General features: G+C 37.3%; 1 protein-coding gene across 3 annotated transcripts in view; it reads right to left on the bottom strand.

Moving 5' to 3' along the window:
* Positions 1–21,594, bottom strand: part of DOCK11 (dedicator of cytokinesis 11) — a 189,816-nt gene that overhangs the window by 9,276 nt on the left and 158,946 nt on the right. For all 3 annotated transcript variants that reach the window (XM_036016645.1, XM_036016646.1, XM_028522215.2), the window contains 4 exons: positions 18,612–18,718; positions 6,548–6,670; positions 1,850–1,963; positions 961–1,107 (listed from right to left, as the gene is read on the bottom strand). In XM_036016645.1, the coding sequence (XP_035872538.1) occupies positions 961–1,107; positions 1,850–1,963; positions 6,548–6,670; positions 18,612–18,718 (491 nt within the window). The remainder of the gene's footprint in view (positions 1–960; positions 1,108–1,849; positions 1,964–6,547; positions 6,671–18,611; positions 18,719–21,594) is intronic.

Below are 21,594 nucleotides of genomic sequence, written 5' to 3'. Positions count from 1 at the left end.
AATCTATTTTATATGTCTAACTTTCAAGATAAAACCATCTCCAAGAGATGCAGGTAAGTGTACAAAGGGAAGAGATCATTTGCATGGTACACGGTGAAAAGCCTTCACCGCTGCCATGGGTTTTTCACTCTGGCAGTGCTGCCTACTAGCTGTTAAGTGACTTGCAAAGCATCATGCACATCAGAGTTACTCAGTAAATACTGTTGTGGCCTACAGATCCTGACCATATAGGTCCTTTCTACCTTAAAAATCAGCTCTCCTCCTGGGCACTCCCATGGTGTCTTAAGGACACTCAGGCATTCCTACTGTGCTTTCCTGAAATTCTGTCTATAGGGAACTATGCATTACCTAGGAAAGGGCCTCTCTTGATAGAACCTTTCTCACTCTGCCTCGGTAGGGCCTGGTGGAATGGCTAACCTTTACAGCAAGACCCAAGGTATCTCTCTCAAACCCACTTCATTACAAATGTAACTGAACTAAGGATATCTTAGAATAAAATGTGTGCCCCAAGATGATTTTAATCATCAAGTATAACATTGAGAACCATGGTGAATGAACAACAGCAATCATAATAATACCTAGTATTTCTTAAGCATGCTGGCTTCTATTATTATTAATGAATGTACCTTATGTACCAGGAACTCTAATCACTTTCCATATATTAACTCATTTAATCCATAAAACAACTCCATGAGGAAGGCACTGTTATTATCTGCATTTTACTAAGGAGAAAAATGAGGTTAAGTAAGTTTCCCATGGTCACACAGCTAGCAAGTGACAGAGAATGGAGATTTGAATCCTGTCCTCTGTGACTCCAAAGCCCCTGTTCTTTCTTTCACTATCTTGAGAGGCTCTATTTCTATGCTCCTCCTCCACCAGCTAATAAAAGGAAAACTTTTGGAGCAATAAGCCATGCTTGGAACTAACAAATAATGATTTTACAATTCAGGGTAAAGTTACCTTGTCTGAATCCTGAATTATTTTCACATTCTCTGTACCAAATTTTTCACCATAAAGTTTAACAAGTCTCAGGGAAATCTCTGACAGGCCAGTGAGCTTTGGCTCTTTGTAGATGTACTCCTTTCCATCCTCTTCTTCAAAAAAAGACTATTGTAAAGTTAAACATACAATAATTTATAAATATTATGAACAAACAGCATTCAAAGAAATGTTAAAGGGACTTATTTAGGAAAAAGAAGATCAAAACTATGAACATTAAAATGGCAATAAATGCCTGTCAACAATTGAATCTAAAAAACAAAGAAAACAAGAACAGAAACAGAATCACAGACACAGAGAAAATTGGAAGTGTGGCCAATGGGAGGGGGTTCTGGGAAAATGGTGGAGGGGAGTGAAGGGATTAACAGAATAGGGAGGGGAGAAAGCATAGGAAATGGAGTTGACAAAGAATTCATATGCATGCTCATGGACATGAACAAAGGAGGGAGGACTGCCAGAGTGAGTGGGGGGTGCTGGGTAGAGGGTGACAAATGGGGAAAATTGGGACAACTGTAAGAGTATAATCAATAAAATATATTAAAAATTTTAAAATAATAAAAGAAAGTTTAAAAAAGAAGGCTTGAATTACTGAAGGATATTAAATATATACTTTCAAAAGCCTAGCAGAAAATGAAAGTGAGAGGAAAAATTCAGATGTTATATGTTGTACTCTGACCTAATGAGTAGATATGAAAGCCAAAGTGAAATATATACTTACAGAACAGGCTTTCCTGCTATTTTGATATGCACTCTATCTAGCCAGAATTCTATATCAACTGCTGCTATACTTATCTGATAATTCAAAGGTAAATATTTTTTAAAAAGTTGATGAACTAAAAAGTATACATACTTGGCCATAAAAAGCAACTCTGAAGAAAGTGCCTAAAAGTCTTTTTTTGGTCTGCATAACCTCCAGAATTTTTGTGTAAGCTCCATGAAGAGTTCTGTAAACTTGAGTAAGTTTCTGAAAAATGACAAAATACAAGTCAGCTTTGCCTATTGGTTAATTACTAAATATGTTTAAGATAAATGCCCAGAAAAAACAGACAACAATATTTCCTTTTCCAAGTGGTTTTAATAGGGTGACTCATAATCCCCTTCCATATTGTCACAATTAGACAAAATTCTTAAACAACTTTAGGTCTTAAGGGTAGAACTAAAACCAAACACCACTGTATTTTTAAGTATCATGTTTTATTTCATTAATATTTCAATGATAATATGTACTCTTTTCTGTAATATTCTTTATTGAATTTCTTGGGGTGACACTCGTTAACAAAATTATACAGGTTTCAGGTACACAATTCTGTAACACATCATCTGTACGCTGTATTGTGTGTTCAGAGCCTCAAGTCTTTATCCATCACCATTTACTCCCCTATACCCTCCACACCCCCTCCCTCCACCCCATGACCTGGCAATCACCAAAGTGTTGTCTGTGTCCATGAGTTCTTTCTCTCTTTTTACATTTTTGCTCAATTCCTACGCCCCGCCCCCCGCACTGACAGCTGCCAGCCTGCTCTCTATCTATGAGTCTCTCTATTTTGCTTGTTAGTTCAGTTTGTTCATTAGATTCAACATATGAGTGAAATCATATGGTATTTGTCTTTCTCTGGGTTATTTCACTTAGCATAATGCTCTCCAGGTCCATCCATATTGTCACAAAGGTAAGATTTCTCTCTTTTTTATGGTCGAGCAGTATTCCATTGTGTAAATGTACCACAGTTTTTTTACCCACCCATCTACTGATGGACACTTGGGCTGCTTCCAAATCTTAGTTATTATAAATAATGGTTGCAATGAACATAGGGGTGCATATATTCTTTTGAATCACTGTTTCAGGATTCTTCAGATAAATCCTCAGAAGTGAATCACTGAGTCATAAGGCAGGTCCATTTTTAATTTTTTTTATCTCCATACTGCTTTCCACAGTGGCTGCACCAATCTGCATTCCCACCAACAGAGCACAAGGGTTCCCTTTCTCCACATCCTCACCGACACTTGTTGTTTGTTGATTTATTGATGATAGCCATTCTGACAGGTGTGGGGTAATATATCATGATGGTTTTAAATTGCATTTCTCTGATGCTTAATGACATTGAGCATCTTTTCAAATCTGTTGTCCATCTGTATGTCCTTTTTGGAGAAATGTCTATTCAGTTCCTCTGCCCACTTTTTAAAATTGGATTGTTTGTTTTCCTGGTATTCAGTTGTATGCATTCTTGCAATTTTGGATATTAACCCCTTATCAGATATATCTGGGTATTTATCTGAAGAATATGAAAAGAAATATGCACCCCTATGTACTGCAGCATTATGTATAATAGCCAAGACATGAAAACAATCTAAATGTCAATTGATGGATGAATGGATAAAGAAGATGTGGTATATGTGTGGGTATCCACAATGGAATATTATTTAGCCATAAAAAAGAATGAAATCTCAGCCCTGGCTGGGTAGCTCAGCTGGTTGGAGTATCATTCTGACACTCCAAGGTTGCAGGTTTGATCCCTGGTCAAGACTCATACAAGAATCAACCAATGAATGCACAATGTATAATATGTGGAACAACAAATCACTCTGTCTGATCTCTCTGTCCTATCTCCTTCCCCTCCTCTAAAATATCCATTAAAAAGAGAACAAAATCTTGCCATATGCAACAATAAGAATGGACTTTAAAGGCATACTAAGTGAAATAAGAGAAAGATAAATACCATATGACTTCACTTATATGTGAAATCTAAAAAACAAAAAACCTGAGCTCATGGATATAGAAAACAGATTGGTGGTTGCCTGAAGCAGTGGGTAGGTGGTGGGTGAAGGGTATCAAAAGACACAGATTTATAGTTACAACATTAGTTAGTCACGGAGATGTAATGTACAGCATGGTGACATGGTGACTATAGTGAATAATAATAATGTATTGCATATTTGAAAGTAGTCAGGGGAGTAGATCGTGAAAGTTCACAACAGAAGAAAAAAAATTGTAACTATACATGGTGATGGATGTTAACCGGCCTTATTGTGGTGGTTATTTTGCAAAACAAATATCGAATCATTATATTGTACCCCTGAAACTGGTATGTCAATTATATATCAATAAATTAAAAATTATATATAAAAGAAAAAATATGGGCAAAGGACTTGAATGTACATTTCTCCAAAGAAGATAAACCAAAAAAACAAGTGTTGGTCTGGATGTGGCATATGTACATTGTTGGTGGGAAGTAAAAGGAAAAACAGTTTGGTGATTACTAAAAATGTTAAGGAAAGAATTATGTGGCCCAGCAATTCTACTCCTAGACACATACCCAAAATAAATGAAAAAAAAATATGTCCATACAGGAACTTATACATGAATGCTCACAACAGCACCGGTAATTGCCAAAAGGTAGAAAAGACCTAAATATCTTTCAGTGTATAAATGGATAAACAAACTGTGGAATATCATTCAGCCATAAAAAGAGGGAAGTTCTGATATATGCCACAAACATTATACTAAGTGAAATAATGCCAGACACAAAAGGTTACATCTTGTATTAATTCTTTTTTATGGCATATCCAGAAGAGGTGAATCCATAGAGATAGAGAGCAGATTAGTGAATAACAGGGGATGGTAGGTAGGGTGGACAGTGGTTATTTAATGAGTATGGGTGTTTGTCCAGAATGATGAGAACATTTCAAAACCAGAGAGAGGTTTTTGAGTACACACTATCAAGAATATACTAAATGCCACTGAATTGTGCACTCTGAAATGGCTAATTACACGTTATGTGAATTTCACCTGAAATTTTTTTAAAAAGGAGAGTACAGAAGCAGCTCTTTATCTACAATTCTCTCCATATTATTTCCTTCAGTTAAGTTCAATTTGTGGAAAATTTTCCTTACCTCTCTGGCTGCTATCTTTGATATTTTTCAGCCTATCCCATAGTGGTACACTGAAAAATTATACATCAGCATCCTGGAAACAATTACTCCATCACATGCAGAATACTTGGGGATCTCTACAGGCCCTTACATCCCTACAAGGAAACAGGGCTAGTTCCCTATTTTAAAAATCTAATTTCCTTTAATGTGTAGGGAAGATATATTTTCCTTTCTTTGCCATTAGTTGATTGAATAGAAAAATGCTCCCTGGGCTCGAAAAGCTTGATCTTTAACTTAACAGCAAGAAAGCCTGTATTTTGAAGCCTTTAACAAAGGTTCTGAGGATGTAATCTTTTCATAGCAGGGGTAATGCCAATTTTTGTCTCATAGGCTATTCTTTGCTACTTATATGACCTAGATTTATTTATTTATTTATTTATTTATTTAACTCTTGCTTATTAACATAATCACTTGAACTCTACTATGATTGTTCAGGCATGCCCCACGTACACCAAAAGGATAGAAAAGACAGAAAGACCCAGAAACAGGGAATAAAATGTGAGTTTGATCAGATCCACTTTGGAACGGAAATTACAACACTATGCACATAATGATATTAAGTACCTGTGTTCTTACTCTTGGAAACTTCTTCAACACAGAAAGACTACTTGCTATATATAGCAATACAGACACACACACACACACACACACATACACACACACCTACTAGGTATACTTAAGTATAAACTGCTTTGCTTTTTTAAAAAAAGGAAATAAAAGGAAATGGCTTGAATCCCACATGAACAACCCTTCCTGGCACAGTAGGGGTAGAAATTATGATGTGGACTCAGAGACTCAAATATTTTTAAAAAATCTTGTTTACTGTTGCTGGCAACAGCTGTTCATTATACTGCTATTCTTCATTAACTACTCTCTTTTATTAAGATTTTATTTATTTATTTTTAGAGAGGTGAAGGGAGTGAGAAAGAGAGAGAGAAACATCAATGTGTGGTAGCCTCTCACGTGGCCCCCACTGGGGACATGGCCTGCAACCCAGGCATGTGCCCTGACTGGGAATTGAACCTGTGATGCTTTGGTTCACAGCCCGCGCTCAGTCCACTGAGCTGTGTCAGCCAGGGCTTCATTGACTACTCTATCAATAACTCTATTTGACAAACTAGACAGGAAAAACTCCTCACAACAGAACTACTACTACTTGCCTTATTACCACTGCCATCTGTGAGCACCTTTTAGTCTTCCCCATAAAATTGCAAAAAAATAGGATCAAGTCTATGTCTCTTCTGGAACAACATGAAACTTCAATAACTTTTTAAAGCTAAGGTTTAATGAAGACAACACTGATTTTTTATGCCCTGAGGAGAAGTAGGGAGGTGGCCGGAGAGAACCACTGGTATAATCTAAATTTCTATTTCTATTTTGGATATCTTACCCTTAATTTCAATTGGAGCATTGATATAAATATAAGGTAGGATTCTAAGGCTTGAAAAGTATTTTTAAGGATTGTATAATTTCCAACTGTACCAACATGTTAAAGTGATACATTAAGTATTTATATTCTATTATAAACTGTAAATGTCATAATAAAATTAACCTTCTATTCTTTAGAGGTCAGTCACATAGTAGAGTGATAGGCAGTGATGCAAATGTTTAAATTACCTACCTCAAACTCACGACGTTTCTCATAAATTGGAATGATTAACTTGGAAATCTCAGAAATTACTTCATAACGTTCTGCTTTCCATAAGCCATCCACACACTGTTCTAGTAACTCCAGCAAAACTTCCTGCATTAAAAGTAAGATGCAATCAGGAATTAAAAAATAGTTTTAGAGTTCTGAGCAAATAAATTTTGAACCATTTCAAGGTAATAAAGAATGTACTAATTTCAATGAAATGCACAGGATTATATTTCAGTAACCACAGTTTTGAAATCAAATGCTTGAAATATTTGAAACTGAAACTGTTCTTAAAAATATGAAATTAATGTTGACAACAGTAAACTACATCCATTCATTTTGCTTATTCATAGAATGATGTTAACTATACAGTACTTACAAATGGTAATACATTAAGAAAGATTATCTTATAAAGAGAATAAATTGTTCCAAACTGCGGATGTCTTAATGTCTAACAGGGCAAATTTCACTAAGCCTACAAATGTTCATTATTTTTCCTTCACATAGAAATTATATACAAAATATAATAGTCTTGAGAAAATCTGACAACTCTTAAGCTGTTGCATTAGTGATTAGGTATTTATTAAAATGATGTGAGTTTGGTAAAGAATGCTTCCTTCCTGACTGTTGGTTCTAAAATTAGTGAGAATGATGGGATAATAGCTCAAGATAGAGCTATCTCCCACCTTGCCAGAACAGTGACAGCTGCTATAAAACAACCTTTTGTGAACCATCATCCCATGTTCTCAAAAATAATTGATGCCAATCACTGATGCTGTCCATGCATCTTCACAGTTTATTTCTATCATAAAGAGATGTACTTTAAACCTATACAACTGATTACTAAAATGGCTTTTCCTGTATGTCCTTTAAACAATTTTGAACTCATCTTCTTTCTAAACTAGCTCGTTCACTTGTGTTTCTTGTCTAGACAGTGGCAACACTGTAAAAACTCTTAACTAGAAAACTAAAAGCAGTTTTGACTTTACCCTCCTTTAGGGTTGAGTCGTCCTTCAAAAAGTTGAAGTCCTAACCCACAGTACCTTGGAATGTGACATCATTTGGAAATAGGGTCACTGCAGATGTAATTAGTCAAGGTGAAGTCATATTGGAGTAGGGTGGGTTCTTAATGCAATATGACTGGTATCCTTAGAAGAGAGTCATATATGGAGAAGACCTTGTGATTAGAGGCAGAGATTGGAGTAATGCAGATACAAGGCAAGGAACACAAAAAAAATCAACAGCCACCATCAGAAGCTGGGAAGAGGCAAGAAAGGATTCTATTCAGAATCTCAAAGGGACATTGGTCCTGATGACACCTTGATTTGGGGCTTTTAGACTCTACAACTGTAAGACAATACATTTATGTTGTTTGAAGCCACTCAGTTTTGTACTTTGATATAGCAGGTCTAGAAAACTAATATACTCTTTTTAAAATTCATCTTCTAATCAGTTCATCACCAAATGATTTACCAGTTTTCCTAAAATTTTTCAAACTGGCCCTTCTCCTCCATCTCTGCTCTGATTGCTAAGGTTCAAGACCTCACTTTTTTTCTAATTGGTCTTCCTGCCTCCACCCTTGGTGCTTTCCAATCTATCCACAAATCTGCCATAGTTCTGATTAAAATACAAACCAAACCATGTCCCTCTCCCCTTCTTAAAATTTCATGATGGCTGCCCCTCATTCACAGAATAAAAGGCAAGCTCTTTCATTTGGCATGCAAGGCATGTAATGATTTAGCTAATATTTCTATAATCCCATTGCACCCGGCCTTGTACATTATGCTCCAACAACAGCAGAACTACTAATAGTTCCCCTGAAGCACCACAGTGCTGTCCTAACTTTGTGCCTTTGTTCATGCTGTGCCCTCTTGTCCTTTACTCTCTCTCACTTGGTTAGGTTCCTTTAAAGCTTAGGTTCAACTCTTCCAGGATCCTTCTCCTGATCAACACAGAGCAACAAGACACTAGACATCTTTTTTCCTACTCTGATAACTCACTAATGAATATTTCTCAACATTCCAAATAGTTTGTGACCCTTCAAAAGTAGGGACAACATCTTATTTATACTGGTTTCTTAAGTCATCCAGATAGTGGCTTTGCATAGATGCTTGTTAAATGTTGGTACTTAAACAAATGATCTTATGTTAACATTTAATAGGTAAATTAAAATTTCCAGCCACAGTGGGAAGGAAGAAATTTCAAGGAATTAAAACTCTGTTACAAACTAGTGAAGTTTGTATCAGGAATATAAAGTTGGTTTACAGTTAGGAAAAAATTCAATGCAATATACCACATAAACAGAATAGAAAAGAAAACTGGTATTTCCAGCTATAGATGCAGAAAGAATATTGGAAAAAACTCAACACCCCTTCAGGATATTCGAAAAGAATTCTCAGGAAATTAGGAATAGAAGAAACCTTCCTCAATCTGATAAAGAGCATCCACTAAAAACTTACAGGCTGAACACTCTTCCAAATCTGGGAAAAGGTCAAGAATGTCTGCCCTTACCAGCTCTGTGCAACATTAGGCTGAAAGTCCTAGACAGTGCAATAAGACAAGTAAGGCAGAAAAGGCATACATATTGGCAAATGTACAACTGTCTTTCTGTGCAGATGATGTGACTGTACACTAAAATAAGGGGATTTAGCAAAATTGTAGATTATAAGATCAACAACCAACATTAGTTATATTTTTATATACTAGATTTGTATATAATATCAACAACAAAAATATCAAGCAGCCCTGGCTGGTGTGACTCCATGGATTGAGCACTTGTCTGTGAACCAAAGGGTCCCTGGTTAGATTCCCAGTCAGAGCACATGCCTGGGGTTGCGGGCCAGGCCCCCAGTTAGGGGCATGCAAGAGGGGGCTGATCGATGCTTCTTTCCCTTTTCTTCTCCCTCCCTTCCCCCTTCTCTAAAAATAAATAAATAAAATCTCTGTTTTTAAATCAAGCAATACTATTTACAGTAGCACCAAGACATCAATTATATAAGAATACATTCAACAAAAGGCATCTATCCTGAAAATAAAAAAAATATTGTTGAAAGAAATTAAAGGCTACCTAAATAAATGTGCATTGACTGAAAGACTCAACATTGTTAAGCTCATCCTTTCCATCAAGTGGTATATAAATTGAACAAAATCCCTAAAAAACTTCCAGCAGGCTATTTTGAGGAAATAGGAAAGACGAATCTAAATTTTATATGGAAATTCAAAGGATGTACAATAGCCAAAATGACTTTGAAAAAATTAAGTTGGAGGGCTACCAGGTTTTATGACTTAAAAATAAACTTGGGTTCTATCTCATTTCATGCTCATAAATTAATGAGATTGAATATAGACATAAAACTCAGATACTGGGTTTATTAAGAAAATTAAGACATCTTCACAATATTTTTAAAAAAGATTTTATTTATTTATTTATTTTTAAAGAGAGGGGAGGGGAGGAGAGGAAAGAGAGGGAGAGAAACACTGATATGAGAGATACATCACACACACCCTACTGGGGATGACGGAACCTTCAATCCAGGCATGTGCCCTGACCAGGAATCAAACTGGCAAGCTTTTTTGCTTTGCAGAATGATGTCCAACCGAGCCATACCTATCAGGGCAACATCTTCATAATTTTGAGGAAAGCAAAAAAAGTTCCAGACACAAAAAGAACAAACCATTAAGTGGTAAACTGAACTTCATCAAAACCAAAACTTTCTGATTAAAAAAAAACCCAATTAAGAAAATGAGTAAACAAGGCAAAGACTGGTAAGTAAATTTGCAACACATATGTCTGACCAAGGATTTACATCTATAAAACAGAGAGAACTTCCACAAACTAACAAGAAAATGAACCATGTAACTTTTTAAAATGGGCAAAAGTCTTGAAAAAACGTTTCACATAAGATATATATTAGCCCTGGCCAGGTAGGTCAGTTGGTTAGAGCATCATCCCAATACACCAAGGTTGCAGGTTTGATCCCCAGTCAGGGTATGTACAAGAATCAACCAATGAATGCATAAATAAGTGGAAAAACAAATCAATGTTTCTCTTTCTCTTTCCCTTCCCCTCTCTCTCTAAAATCACACAATTGCCCTAGCTGGTGTGGCTGAGTGGTTTGAGTGCCAGCCTGTCAACCAAAAGGTCACTGGTTCAACTCCCAGTCAGGGCACATGCCTAGGTTGTAGGCCAGGTCCCTGGTTGGGAGCATGTGAGAGGCAACCAAATGATGTTTTTCTCCCTTTCTTTCTCTCTTCCTTCTCCTCTCTCTGGAAATAAGTAAAATTTTTAAAAACATAAAAATAAAATCAACCAATAAGAAATACATATTTTTAAAAGAAACAAAAAGATATATGAAAGGCAAATAGGCACATAAAAAAGTACTCAACATCAAGCCCTGGCTGGTGTGGCTCAGTGGATTGAGCGCCAGCCTGCAAACTGGAAGGTTGTAAGGTCTGAGTCACAGTCAGGGCATGTGGCTGGGTTGCGGGTCAGGTCTCCAGTTAGGGGTGTGTGAGAGGCAACCAATTGATGTATTCTTGCACATCGACTGATGTTTCTCTTTCTCTCTCTCTCTCTCTCTCTCCCCCTCCCTCCCTCCCCCTTTCTGTAAGAGTAATTTTTAAAAAAGTACCCAATATTATTAGTGAAAGAAATACAAATAAAAAATCTGAGATAACAACTCATGCCTAATATTATAGGATGGTAAAAATTTAAAAAGACTAGCAACATCAGATGTTTGTGAGGATGTGCAGCAACTGAAACTCTCATTCATTGCTGATAGGAGCATAAAATGGTCCAAACACTTTAACTCTTTGGTAATTTCTTTTTCTTTTTTTTAACATTGATGTATGAGAGACACATCAATTGGTTGCCTCTCCCGCATCCCCAACTGGCATATGCAGATGACCTTTTGGTTCACAGGCTGGCACTCAAGCCACTGAGCCACACCAGTTAGGGTGGTAATTTCTTATCAAATTAAATATATAACTTCTCCAGGATCTAGTAATTTCATTCCTAAGTATTTACCCAAGAAAAATAAAAGCATAGGTCCACAAGAGGTAATAGGTGACAATGTTTATCTATTGTTAAATCCAAAACCTGTTAACAGGAAAATGGATTTAAAAAATGATGTATTGATACAATGGAATACTATTTAGCAATGAAAAAAAAAACTTTAGATATATTCAACAACATCGATTTATCTCAAAAAATGTGAGGTTAAGCAAAAGAAACCCAGTGCAAAAGGGTATGTACTGAACAATTTCATTTTTATGATACCAAAACACAGGCAAAATTTATCTATGGTGATACATAATCACATGGTGTGGATGGGGAGACTGACTGGAAATGGGCACAAAGCTACTTTCTAGGGAAATGGACATGTTCTATTTCTTGTTTCTGGTGGTAAGCTACATGGGTGTATACAATTGTCAAAAATCATTAAACTGTTTACTTCAGATGTGTGCGCTTTGAAGTGGATCCCAGATGGTAGAGGAGGTAGAAGTTACACTCCCCCCTTCCATACCATATCAATTAACCTGGATAACCACCCAAAGACTAGCTGAACAGGTCTCAAAAGTAAGGATATACAGAAGAAGTCACACTGAGATTGGTAGGAAGGGAAGAGACACAAAAAGGGCTGACCCTGCTCCAGCTGACATTCTGGAGGGATATCTCAGCTGCAGAGGTCTCCCTTGAGGAACAAGGGGTCTCAATCCCACACTGGGCTCCCCAGCACAGAACATCCGCGTAGGGAACAGGAGCCCACATAACACATCTGGCTGTGAAAATCAGCACCAATTCTGTCCATCTGGATGAGACAGGAGTCTGCTAGAAACCCAGGTACTCTCTTAAAGGGACAGCGCACAAAATTTCATATGCAGTCGCTCAACCTGGGCTCTGGTAGAGTGACAGCAACTTGGAGAAGACTGGAGTCACACATGGAAAAACTGTTGTGTGGTTTCAGGAAGAGGAGCTAAAGGGACAGTGCCAATGATCTGTGTTGTGTCCCTTATCCCAAACTACCCACGGTGGCCATCTTTCCCGGGTTAAGCACTCCCCCCACACAGCATTAGCTTAGGGAGCTGTACTAGCCCCACCCTGATGACTGCCTGAGGTCTTGTCCTGCCAACTGCAACATCCCACTGTGGGCTCTATGGGTAGCAGCCAGCAGTCTTTCTTGAAAAACTGTCAAGGGATTTTGGGCAAGCTGTGGGGAGGGGCAGTTGCCAGGAACATACACAGAGAGACCGAGCTGTATGGCTTTAGAGCAAGGGCTGTCTTCCCAAGTAGCTGACAGGCACCACTGTTCACATGCTGAGCCCTCCATTCACATCGACAAATTTTGATCTGCTTTAGCCTAATGAACTCTATTGGCTACACTCTGACTACCCCCTGAAATCCTGCCTAATGTCTGCAGGCTTTGGGTGAGTGGCAGCTACCCTTGAGGTATCTTGAGAATTTGAATCTACAGAGTGGGGCAAAAGTAGGTTTACTGTTTTCAGTATATGAAACATAGAATTTATTCTGGCATTATTATTTATTAATTATTGAATTATTTTCCATACAAACAACTGCAAACCTACTTTTGCCCCACCCAGAATATTAACCTAGTGAACATCATTCATTCACCTGGTGACTTCCTGAGAACTTGCTTCACGTACCTTACATACTACCCCTCCCCCCAAGGCTCTTTCAAGTAGCTAGCCTAACCAGCAGCTAGCAGTTGATCTCAGGGTGCCCTAAGTGTTTTACTGTCCTGCTCCAGGCTTGGAACTTGGGACAACCAGTGTAGTTTGTGTAGTTTGGCCCCTCCCACACAACCAAGGCCCAGCACAGGTATCCACCAACCATGGATCACTTTGTAGCACACAAGAGGTAGTCCATGGATGGTCACAGACAGCATCTGATATTGACCTACACCACAATACCTCCCAAGAGACCCAAGAACCAATACACCTAGTGGATGGCTTCAGACCACAACAGAGCGCAACCTAATTAGTTTCACAAGCAGCACATCCAAAAGGAGGTCTTGGCAATAATCCAAACCCTGCTGGGGCAAATTCTAACTTATGGAGACAGCCCCTGACAGCATCTCATACATAGCAGTTGGGGTCAGTTCTTACAGCCAACCAGCCTGAGGGTCAACCCAACCCACAGGTGTGCCATCAGCAATCCTGACTCAACCACAACATGAGGGCTAACATAACCCATACAAGGGACATTCCTGGAGCATCCAGCTCAGGTGATCAGGGAGATTGTACCACTGATACTCATAGGACATCTACTATATAAGACCACCCTACCCAGGCTGGGAGACATAGCAGACCTACCAAACATACAGAAACAAATACAGAGAGGTAACCAAAATGAGGAGACAAAGAAACAGCTCCCAAATGAAAGAACAGAAGGAATTCCCCAGAAAATGAATTAAGTGAAATGGAGGCATGCAATCTACCAGATACAGAGTTCAAAACAATGATTATAAGGATGCTCAAGGAACTTAATGCAAGAATAGATGAAATCAGCAAGAACTTCAACAAAGGGGCATCCAAACTGGAAAGCAAGAACTAAAACTGTCCTGTCAGATGATACTATAGAGAGAACCCTAAAGACTCCACCAAAAACTAATACAGAAATAATAAATGAACTCAGTAAAGTAGCAGGATACAAAATATTCAGAAACCAGCTGCATTTTCATAGTCCAATGATGAACTATCAGAAACGAAAACTAAAAAAGCAATCCCATTTACAACTGCATCCAAAAAATACACAGGAATAAATTTAACTAAGGATGTAAAAGAGCTGTAGTTGGAAAATTATAGGACACTAAAGAAAGAATGAAGAAGATAAAAAATAAATGGAAGCGTATACTGTGTTCATGGATAGGAAGAATTAACATCATTAAACTGTCCACACCACCCAAAGCAATCTATAGTTCAATGCAATTGCTATCAAAATACCAATAGCTATTTCACAGAACTAGAATAAAAAATTCAAAAATTTATATGCAACCACTGAATAGCCATAGCAATCTTGAGAAAGAACAACAAAGTTGTAGGTATCATGCCACCTGATATCAAACTATATTGTGAGACTATAGTAATCAAAACAGCCTGGTACTGGCATAAAAACAGACATATAGATCAATAGAACAGAATAGAGGAACCAGAAATAAACCCATGCTTTATAGTCAATTAATATTTGACAAAGGAAGAAAAAATATACAATGGGCTAAAGATAGTTTATTCAATAAATGGTGTGATGAAAATTGGGCAAATACATGAAAAAAATGAAACTAGACCACATATACCACACAGAAGAATAAACCCAAAATGGATTAAAAATTTAAATGTAAGACTCAAAACTATGAAATTCCTGAACAAAACATAGGCAAGTAAAATATCAGGCGCTTCTGTTAGTAATATTTTTTTCTGATATATCTCCTTGGGCAAGGGAAAAAAAGAAAAAAATGAATACGTGAGATTATATCAAACTAAAAACGTTTGCACAGCAAAGGAAACTATCACCAAAATGAAAAGACAAACTACTAAATGGCAGAAAATATTTGCCAAAGATATGCCTGATAAGGGGTTAATATAAAAAATTTTAAGAACTCATACAACTCAACACTAGGAAAACAAACAATCCAATTAAAAAATGGACAAAGGACCTAAATAGACATTTCTCCAAAAAAGTCAGAAAGATGGTCAATAGATATGAAAAGATGCTCAACATCATTAATCATCAGAGGATGCAAATTAAACCCACAATGAGGTATCACCTCATACTTGTCAGAATGGCCATCATCAACAAATCCACAAACAAGTGGTGGTGGGGATGTGGAGAAAGAGGATCCCTCCCTCGTGCACTGTTGGTGGAAATGCAGACTGGTGCAGCCACTGTGGAAAGCAGTATGGAGGGTACTCGAAGAATTAAAAATGGAACTAGTTTATGACCCAGCAATTCTGGGTATACATCTGAAGAAACCCAAACACTAATTTGAAAAGATATATGCACCTCTATATGCACTGTAGCGTTATTTACAATACCCAAACTGTGGAAGCAGCAAGTGCCCATCAACACACAAGTGAATCAAAAGGTTGTTACATATATACAATGGAATATTACTCAGCCATAAAAAAGAATGAATCTTACCATTTGCAACAGCACAGATGGAATTAGAGAGTAATATTACATTAAGTGAAACAAATCAGTCACAGAAAGACAAATACCATATTTCACTTATTTGTGGAATCTAAAGAACAACATAGACAAACAAAACAGAAACAGAGTCATAGATGCAGAGAACAGTCTGATGGTTGCTGGAGGGGGATGGGTAGGGGACTGGGTAAAAAAGTTGAAGGAATTGAGAAGTACAGATTGGTAGTCACAAAACAGTCATGGGAATGTAAGGTACAGCATAGGGAATATAGTTAGTAACAGTGTAATAACTATGTATGGTGTCAGGTGGGTACAGGAAATATTTCTGGGGGGGAATACTTTGTAAAGTATATGATTGTGTAAAAACTCTGGCTAGTGAAAGTCAAAAATGCAGTTTTAAAAACAAATTAAATTTCCTTACTATTGGTTTAACTGATTTATTTAAATACAGGCACTAAATGGACAACCATTTGTATTTTTCATTTCAATAAAAAAAATCTTGGAAATCAATGTCAGTTATTTTGCCATTGCCTAGGGCATAAGGAAGAAGACTTATGTAAACTAAAACATAAAATGGCACTTCACAGAACACGATTCTGTCTGTATACATCAAATAAAAAATATATAGAAATCATTACCATAGAATACAAAACAGTTGTAACAAATGTGTTTACACAGAACACTGATTATAGTTCTTGGATAATAGGAAACATTACTGCTTTCCTTGACAGTATAAAAAAGAGTGAGGCTCAAGGATATTTCTATGAATAACTTGAAGCTGCTTTATGGATGGCAAGAATAACACTTCAGTTGTGCTGATCCATTTATCTCCCACCATCTCCCCAGAATCTTTCCACTGCCCGCCATAAAAACTGGACTTCAATGGAAAATCATCTAAGACTCAAAAAGTGAACAAGGCTTCACAACTAAATAGTGAAGTGGAATTAAAATTCAAGTATCCTGATTCTCTGTTATGATTAATTTAGCCAACATATTTTAAATATCTATTCTTCTAGGTTCTGGGGATAAATGGAACTCTAAATGTGAAGTAAGTCAGTGATAAAACCTGACATTTCTGTACCACTTAATGACTTAAAAAGACTCCTTACATTTATTGTGAAGTGACCAGGATAGTATTACTATCTTTTATTTTACTGATGAGGAGAGAGACCCATACAGAAATAGTAGGTAAAGCTTCAGGGTCTGTTATTTTAGCTAAATAAACCACAGCTAACTTATGATTTGCTTACATTCTTTTTTAAAATTCTAAATTTTATTTGATTTTAATTAAAAATTTATATTTATATTATTGTTTAATTACAGTTGCCCTGATTTGCTTGTATTCTAAAAAAAAAAAAATCATGAAGTATTTGTAAAGTGTGTCTCTGTCACTTTGACCTGACTGCTTCTTGTGTTTCTTTTTTCATTTATTTATTTTATTTATTTATTGTTCAAGTACAATTGTCTAATTTTCACCCCACCATGTCCCCCTGACCCACCTATCCCTGCTTCTTGTGTTTCTTATTACAACTTTTCAAAAAATGTATTTCTGTCCTGGCTGGTGTGGCTCAGTGGATTGAGTGCCAGCCTGCAAACCAAAGGTTGCCAGTTGATTCCCAGTCAGGGCACATGCCTGGGTTGCGGGTCACATCCTCAGTGGGGGCCATGTGAGAGGCAACCACACATTGGTGTTTCTCTCCCTCTCTTTCTCCTTTCCTTCCTCTCTCTCTAAAAATAAATAAAATCTTTAAAAAAATATGAACAGTAAAATAACAACTATCAACAACTGAACCTAATAAAACAAAAACAAAAATGAACTAAGCAAACAACTAGAACAGGAACTGATTCACAGAAACAGAGATAACATGGAGGGTTATCAGTGGGGAGAGGCGAGAATGGGGGCAAAGGTCAGGGAATAAGAAGCATAAATGGTAGGCACAAAATAGACAGGGGTAGGGTAAGAATAGTATATGAAATTGAGAAGTCAAGGAACTTACATGTAAGACCCATGGACATGAACTCGTGTGGGGGGGTGCAGGGCAGAGGGGAATAAAGGGGGGGAAATGGGACAACTGTTAACGGCATAATCAAAAAATATATTATAAAAATTCTAATGGATAACATCCAAACATTCAGTTTCTCAAAATCAGACCTGAGTTACTACTCTTCTCATGTTTAGTCAAACAGAATCCACTTACTTGTACCCCAAATATGCCTTATATTTTCCTACCTCTTAACTTTTGTCCCTGCTATTCTCCTGTTTGAATGCCTTCAGGATGATCTCATTCTTCAAATCCCTCTCTAATCTAATACCTCGTCTGTTCTATCTCAGCTCAAAAGTATCTCTCTCACTTCTGACTTTGCATGGAACATACTGTTTATATTATTCAAATGGCACTGTCTTGCTTATTTCCATGTTGTGATGGTGTCTTGTCAGGTAGATGTTAGAGGTCTGAGATCAGCCATGTCCAATTATTTGATACCTCCTATATCATTAAGCCCAGAGCCTTGTTTGTAAGTCAGTGCTCAGTAAATATTTGTTGACTGTGGGATGAACAAGGCTGTTTGCTATCCACATCAAGTTTAGAGTAGAAATTTTCCATTTCAAAAATACTGGTATGCATACTCTGCTTAGCTGTTACCTCAATGCAGATTTCTCTAAAGTATGTTAACCCTGATCTGGTTACTATGATGGTGATTTCCGGATGATATATGTTGCATTTCTAAAACCAGAGATTAGGAAGAGTTCCAGAGACAGGGCTCCACATTCCTAACAGGAACATCTTTGCTCTGGGCCGTCTTAATGCTTACAGTTTATCAACCATTAGTCACCCTCCAAATTAAGTTAAACTTACATAACTGGCAATGCAGGCCATGGAATCTTACCTCACTATAATGGACATCCATCATTCCAGCATCTTCTTTCATTGCTCCTTCTTCATCTATATTAGGAGTAATTTTCTTGAAGGCTGAACATCCACTTGGAAATAATTCTGTGTGAATAAAAAAACCAGTGAAGTAAATTTATATAAAGTGTTATATAGTATGCAATTTCATAAAAACAAACAAACTAAAAATGGAACTGCCTTTTGATCCAGCAATTCCATTGCTGGGATTATACCCTAAGAATCCCAAAACACCAACTCAAAGGAACTTACACACCCCAGTGTTCATAGCAGTACAATTTACAATAGTCAATTGCTGGAAGCAATCTAAGTGCCCATCAGTAAATGAGTGGATCCAAGAACTATGGTATATTTATGCAATGGAATACTATGCAGCTGAAATAAAGGAGCTCCTACCATTTGCAACAGCATGGATGGAAGTGGAGAGATTTATGCTAAGTGAAATAAGCCAGGTAGTGAAAGAGAAATACCATATGCTCTCACCTATATGTGGATCCTAATCAACAAAACAAACAAACAAGTAAAATATAACCAGAGACATTGATATAAAGAACAAACTGACAGTAACCAGAGGGGTGGGGAGAAGGCGGGTAATGGGGGAAATAAGGGGAAGGCTTGTCAAGGAACATGTATAAAGGACCCACGGACAAAGCCAAAGGGGGGTAGGCTGAGGGTGGGAGGTGGCGGTGGGTGTGGCAGGGGAAAATGGAGACAACTGTACTTGAACAACAATAAAAAAAGGAAAACAAGTGTTTTGTAAATAACATAGTTTTACAGGGATTGGTTACCCTTAAAATTAGACTTTTTTGTGAGGATCAAAGACATAAGTACAATTTTCAATTATAATTTTTTTTTACAAATTTCCAGCCACTACACATTATACGAGTTATTTTTCCCAAAAAGTGAACTCAACTTATTTACAAATAATGTTCATTCTCTGATTATGTATCATCTTCAATGACTAATACAGTCAATATTTCCCTTATGTGATTTAAAAATTGTTATAAACACTCTGATCTTGTGTTCAATTATGGTCTTCCATCTAAACAAGGAGGGCACATACTTTTCAGGTAACCATTGAATGCATTTTTGTAACCATCTCTAACTCTTGATTTTACTGAAAAATTGGGGAAAAGAATGGGATGTGGGGGAGGCCTAACTTAGGACTTGTTTCACATGTCACGAATGAAGCATCCTTAGAGACAGGGGACAGGGCACTAAAGAACCAGAGCTTTTGGAGTCAGACCCAGTTCTGTCATGAATTGTGTGACTTTAGATATATTTATCTCTATATGACTGTAAGAATTCTCATTGTCATAAAAGAGATAGTAACTGCAGTATGAGAATTAAATGAAATATAAAGTGTTAGAACAGAACCTAGCATATAAGAAGCATTTAATGAATTATTATTCCTGAGAAAAGCTACTAATGTTAGCTTTCCCAAGATTAAATAATTTCTGTCAGCTGGTATAGTGACTCTGCAGCTGGACTCCTGAGAGGTAGGAAGTGAGCTCAAGCTGAGAACCACTGCTATAGGATCATGGACAAGATTGTTACTATTAGGCAACAGTCTAGGTATAAAAGACTACATGGTTGCCCTACTGATTCTAGACAGAGGAACATGTCCAATCACTCCTGTTGTGGCTATCTTTACTAAGCAGGTTGGTCACAAAGAGAACAAATTCTTATAGTAGTAGGTCAGAAGGGAACAAACATTTCACACTATTGCTCTACAATGGCTCTAATAGTGATGCTTGGAGAAATGATGACCTACTCACAACTAAATATCTGGTAAACTTTCTGGGAGAGGTTGGAGAAGGAAGATTTAGGAAAGCCAAACCATATATTAAGGAGATTTCTCAGAATTCTGGTTGGAAAAGGTCATGTAACAAACAAGGCTTGGATTTTGCCAACTCTTCTTGTGTAAATGGAAGCTAACTAGACATACATGCATCTAATAAGATGCATGGGTTATCAAGTAAGCACTACACAGTTATGTGGGAGATAAAATTTTGGTGAGGGAAGGAGGGAAGGAGGGAAAGAGAAAGGGAGGGAGGGAGGGAGGGAATGAATTTGTTGTTCCATTTATTTATGCATTCATTTGTTGATTTTTATATGTGCCCTGGGTGGGTATAGAACTTGCAACCTTGGCATATTGGGATGATGCTCTAACCAACTAACTTACCCAGCTGGGGCTAAGATGGAGTTACTCTAAATTATAGGGTCTAGCAGAAGTAAGATCTGCTTGGGTGTGGTTGGCAGGGTAATAAAATGGGTGTAGTAATTTATACTTTTAATTTCAACATTTCACCTAAAATGGCATATGGTAGTATGCTTGAGTGTTATATTGTTATGCTACAGAATTACATGGTTATGATTTTGAAATAAAAGATTTTGTAATAAAAGATGGGCATTATTTGTGCCAGACTCTGTACTTTATCAGGAATGAAGAAACACATAGGGAGTGGTCAGATTTCTGTTAAGGCAGGGGAGGCAGAAATGAAAATGAGATTTATTGGACTTTAGAACTGTTTTTATTCAAGAACATTAGGTAATAAGAAAAACACTGACAATGGAGCATGACACACTTCTTTTGAGACCACGACACACTTCACTTCTGAAGATAAACATGACTAACATGGTCTGTTATAGACTTCTATTCAAAGTACTGAACCATGACAAGATAAGAAACCTGCACCAGAATGTAGATCAACTCATCAGTTCATTCTTCAACAAAGTATTTCCACGAGGAAAAAAAAAAACCCTGAACTAAACAGTGTGCTCAGTGACACAGCCAATTTACATTCATGAAGCCCAGGTTTATGACAGCTCCCAGGACACATGTGCCCACCCCATAGTCATGATGCCGAAGTGAAAGGTCAGCTCCACCAAGGGGGCAGTGAAGGAGCCCAACAGAAGATCAGCAAGGCTGTCAGCTAAACCTGCTCCAGCCAAAGTGGAAA

Source organism: Phyllostomus discolor, chromosome X, assembly GCF_004126475.2.
Source record: "Phyllostomus discolor isolate MPI-MPIP mPhyDis1 chromosome X, mPhyDis1.pri.v3, whole genome shotgun sequence".
Classification (NCBI taxonomy): domain Eukaryota; kingdom Metazoa; phylum Chordata; class Mammalia; order Chiroptera; family Phyllostomidae; genus Phyllostomus; species Phyllostomus discolor.
This window is presented reverse-complemented; position numbering and strand designations above follow the sequence as displayed.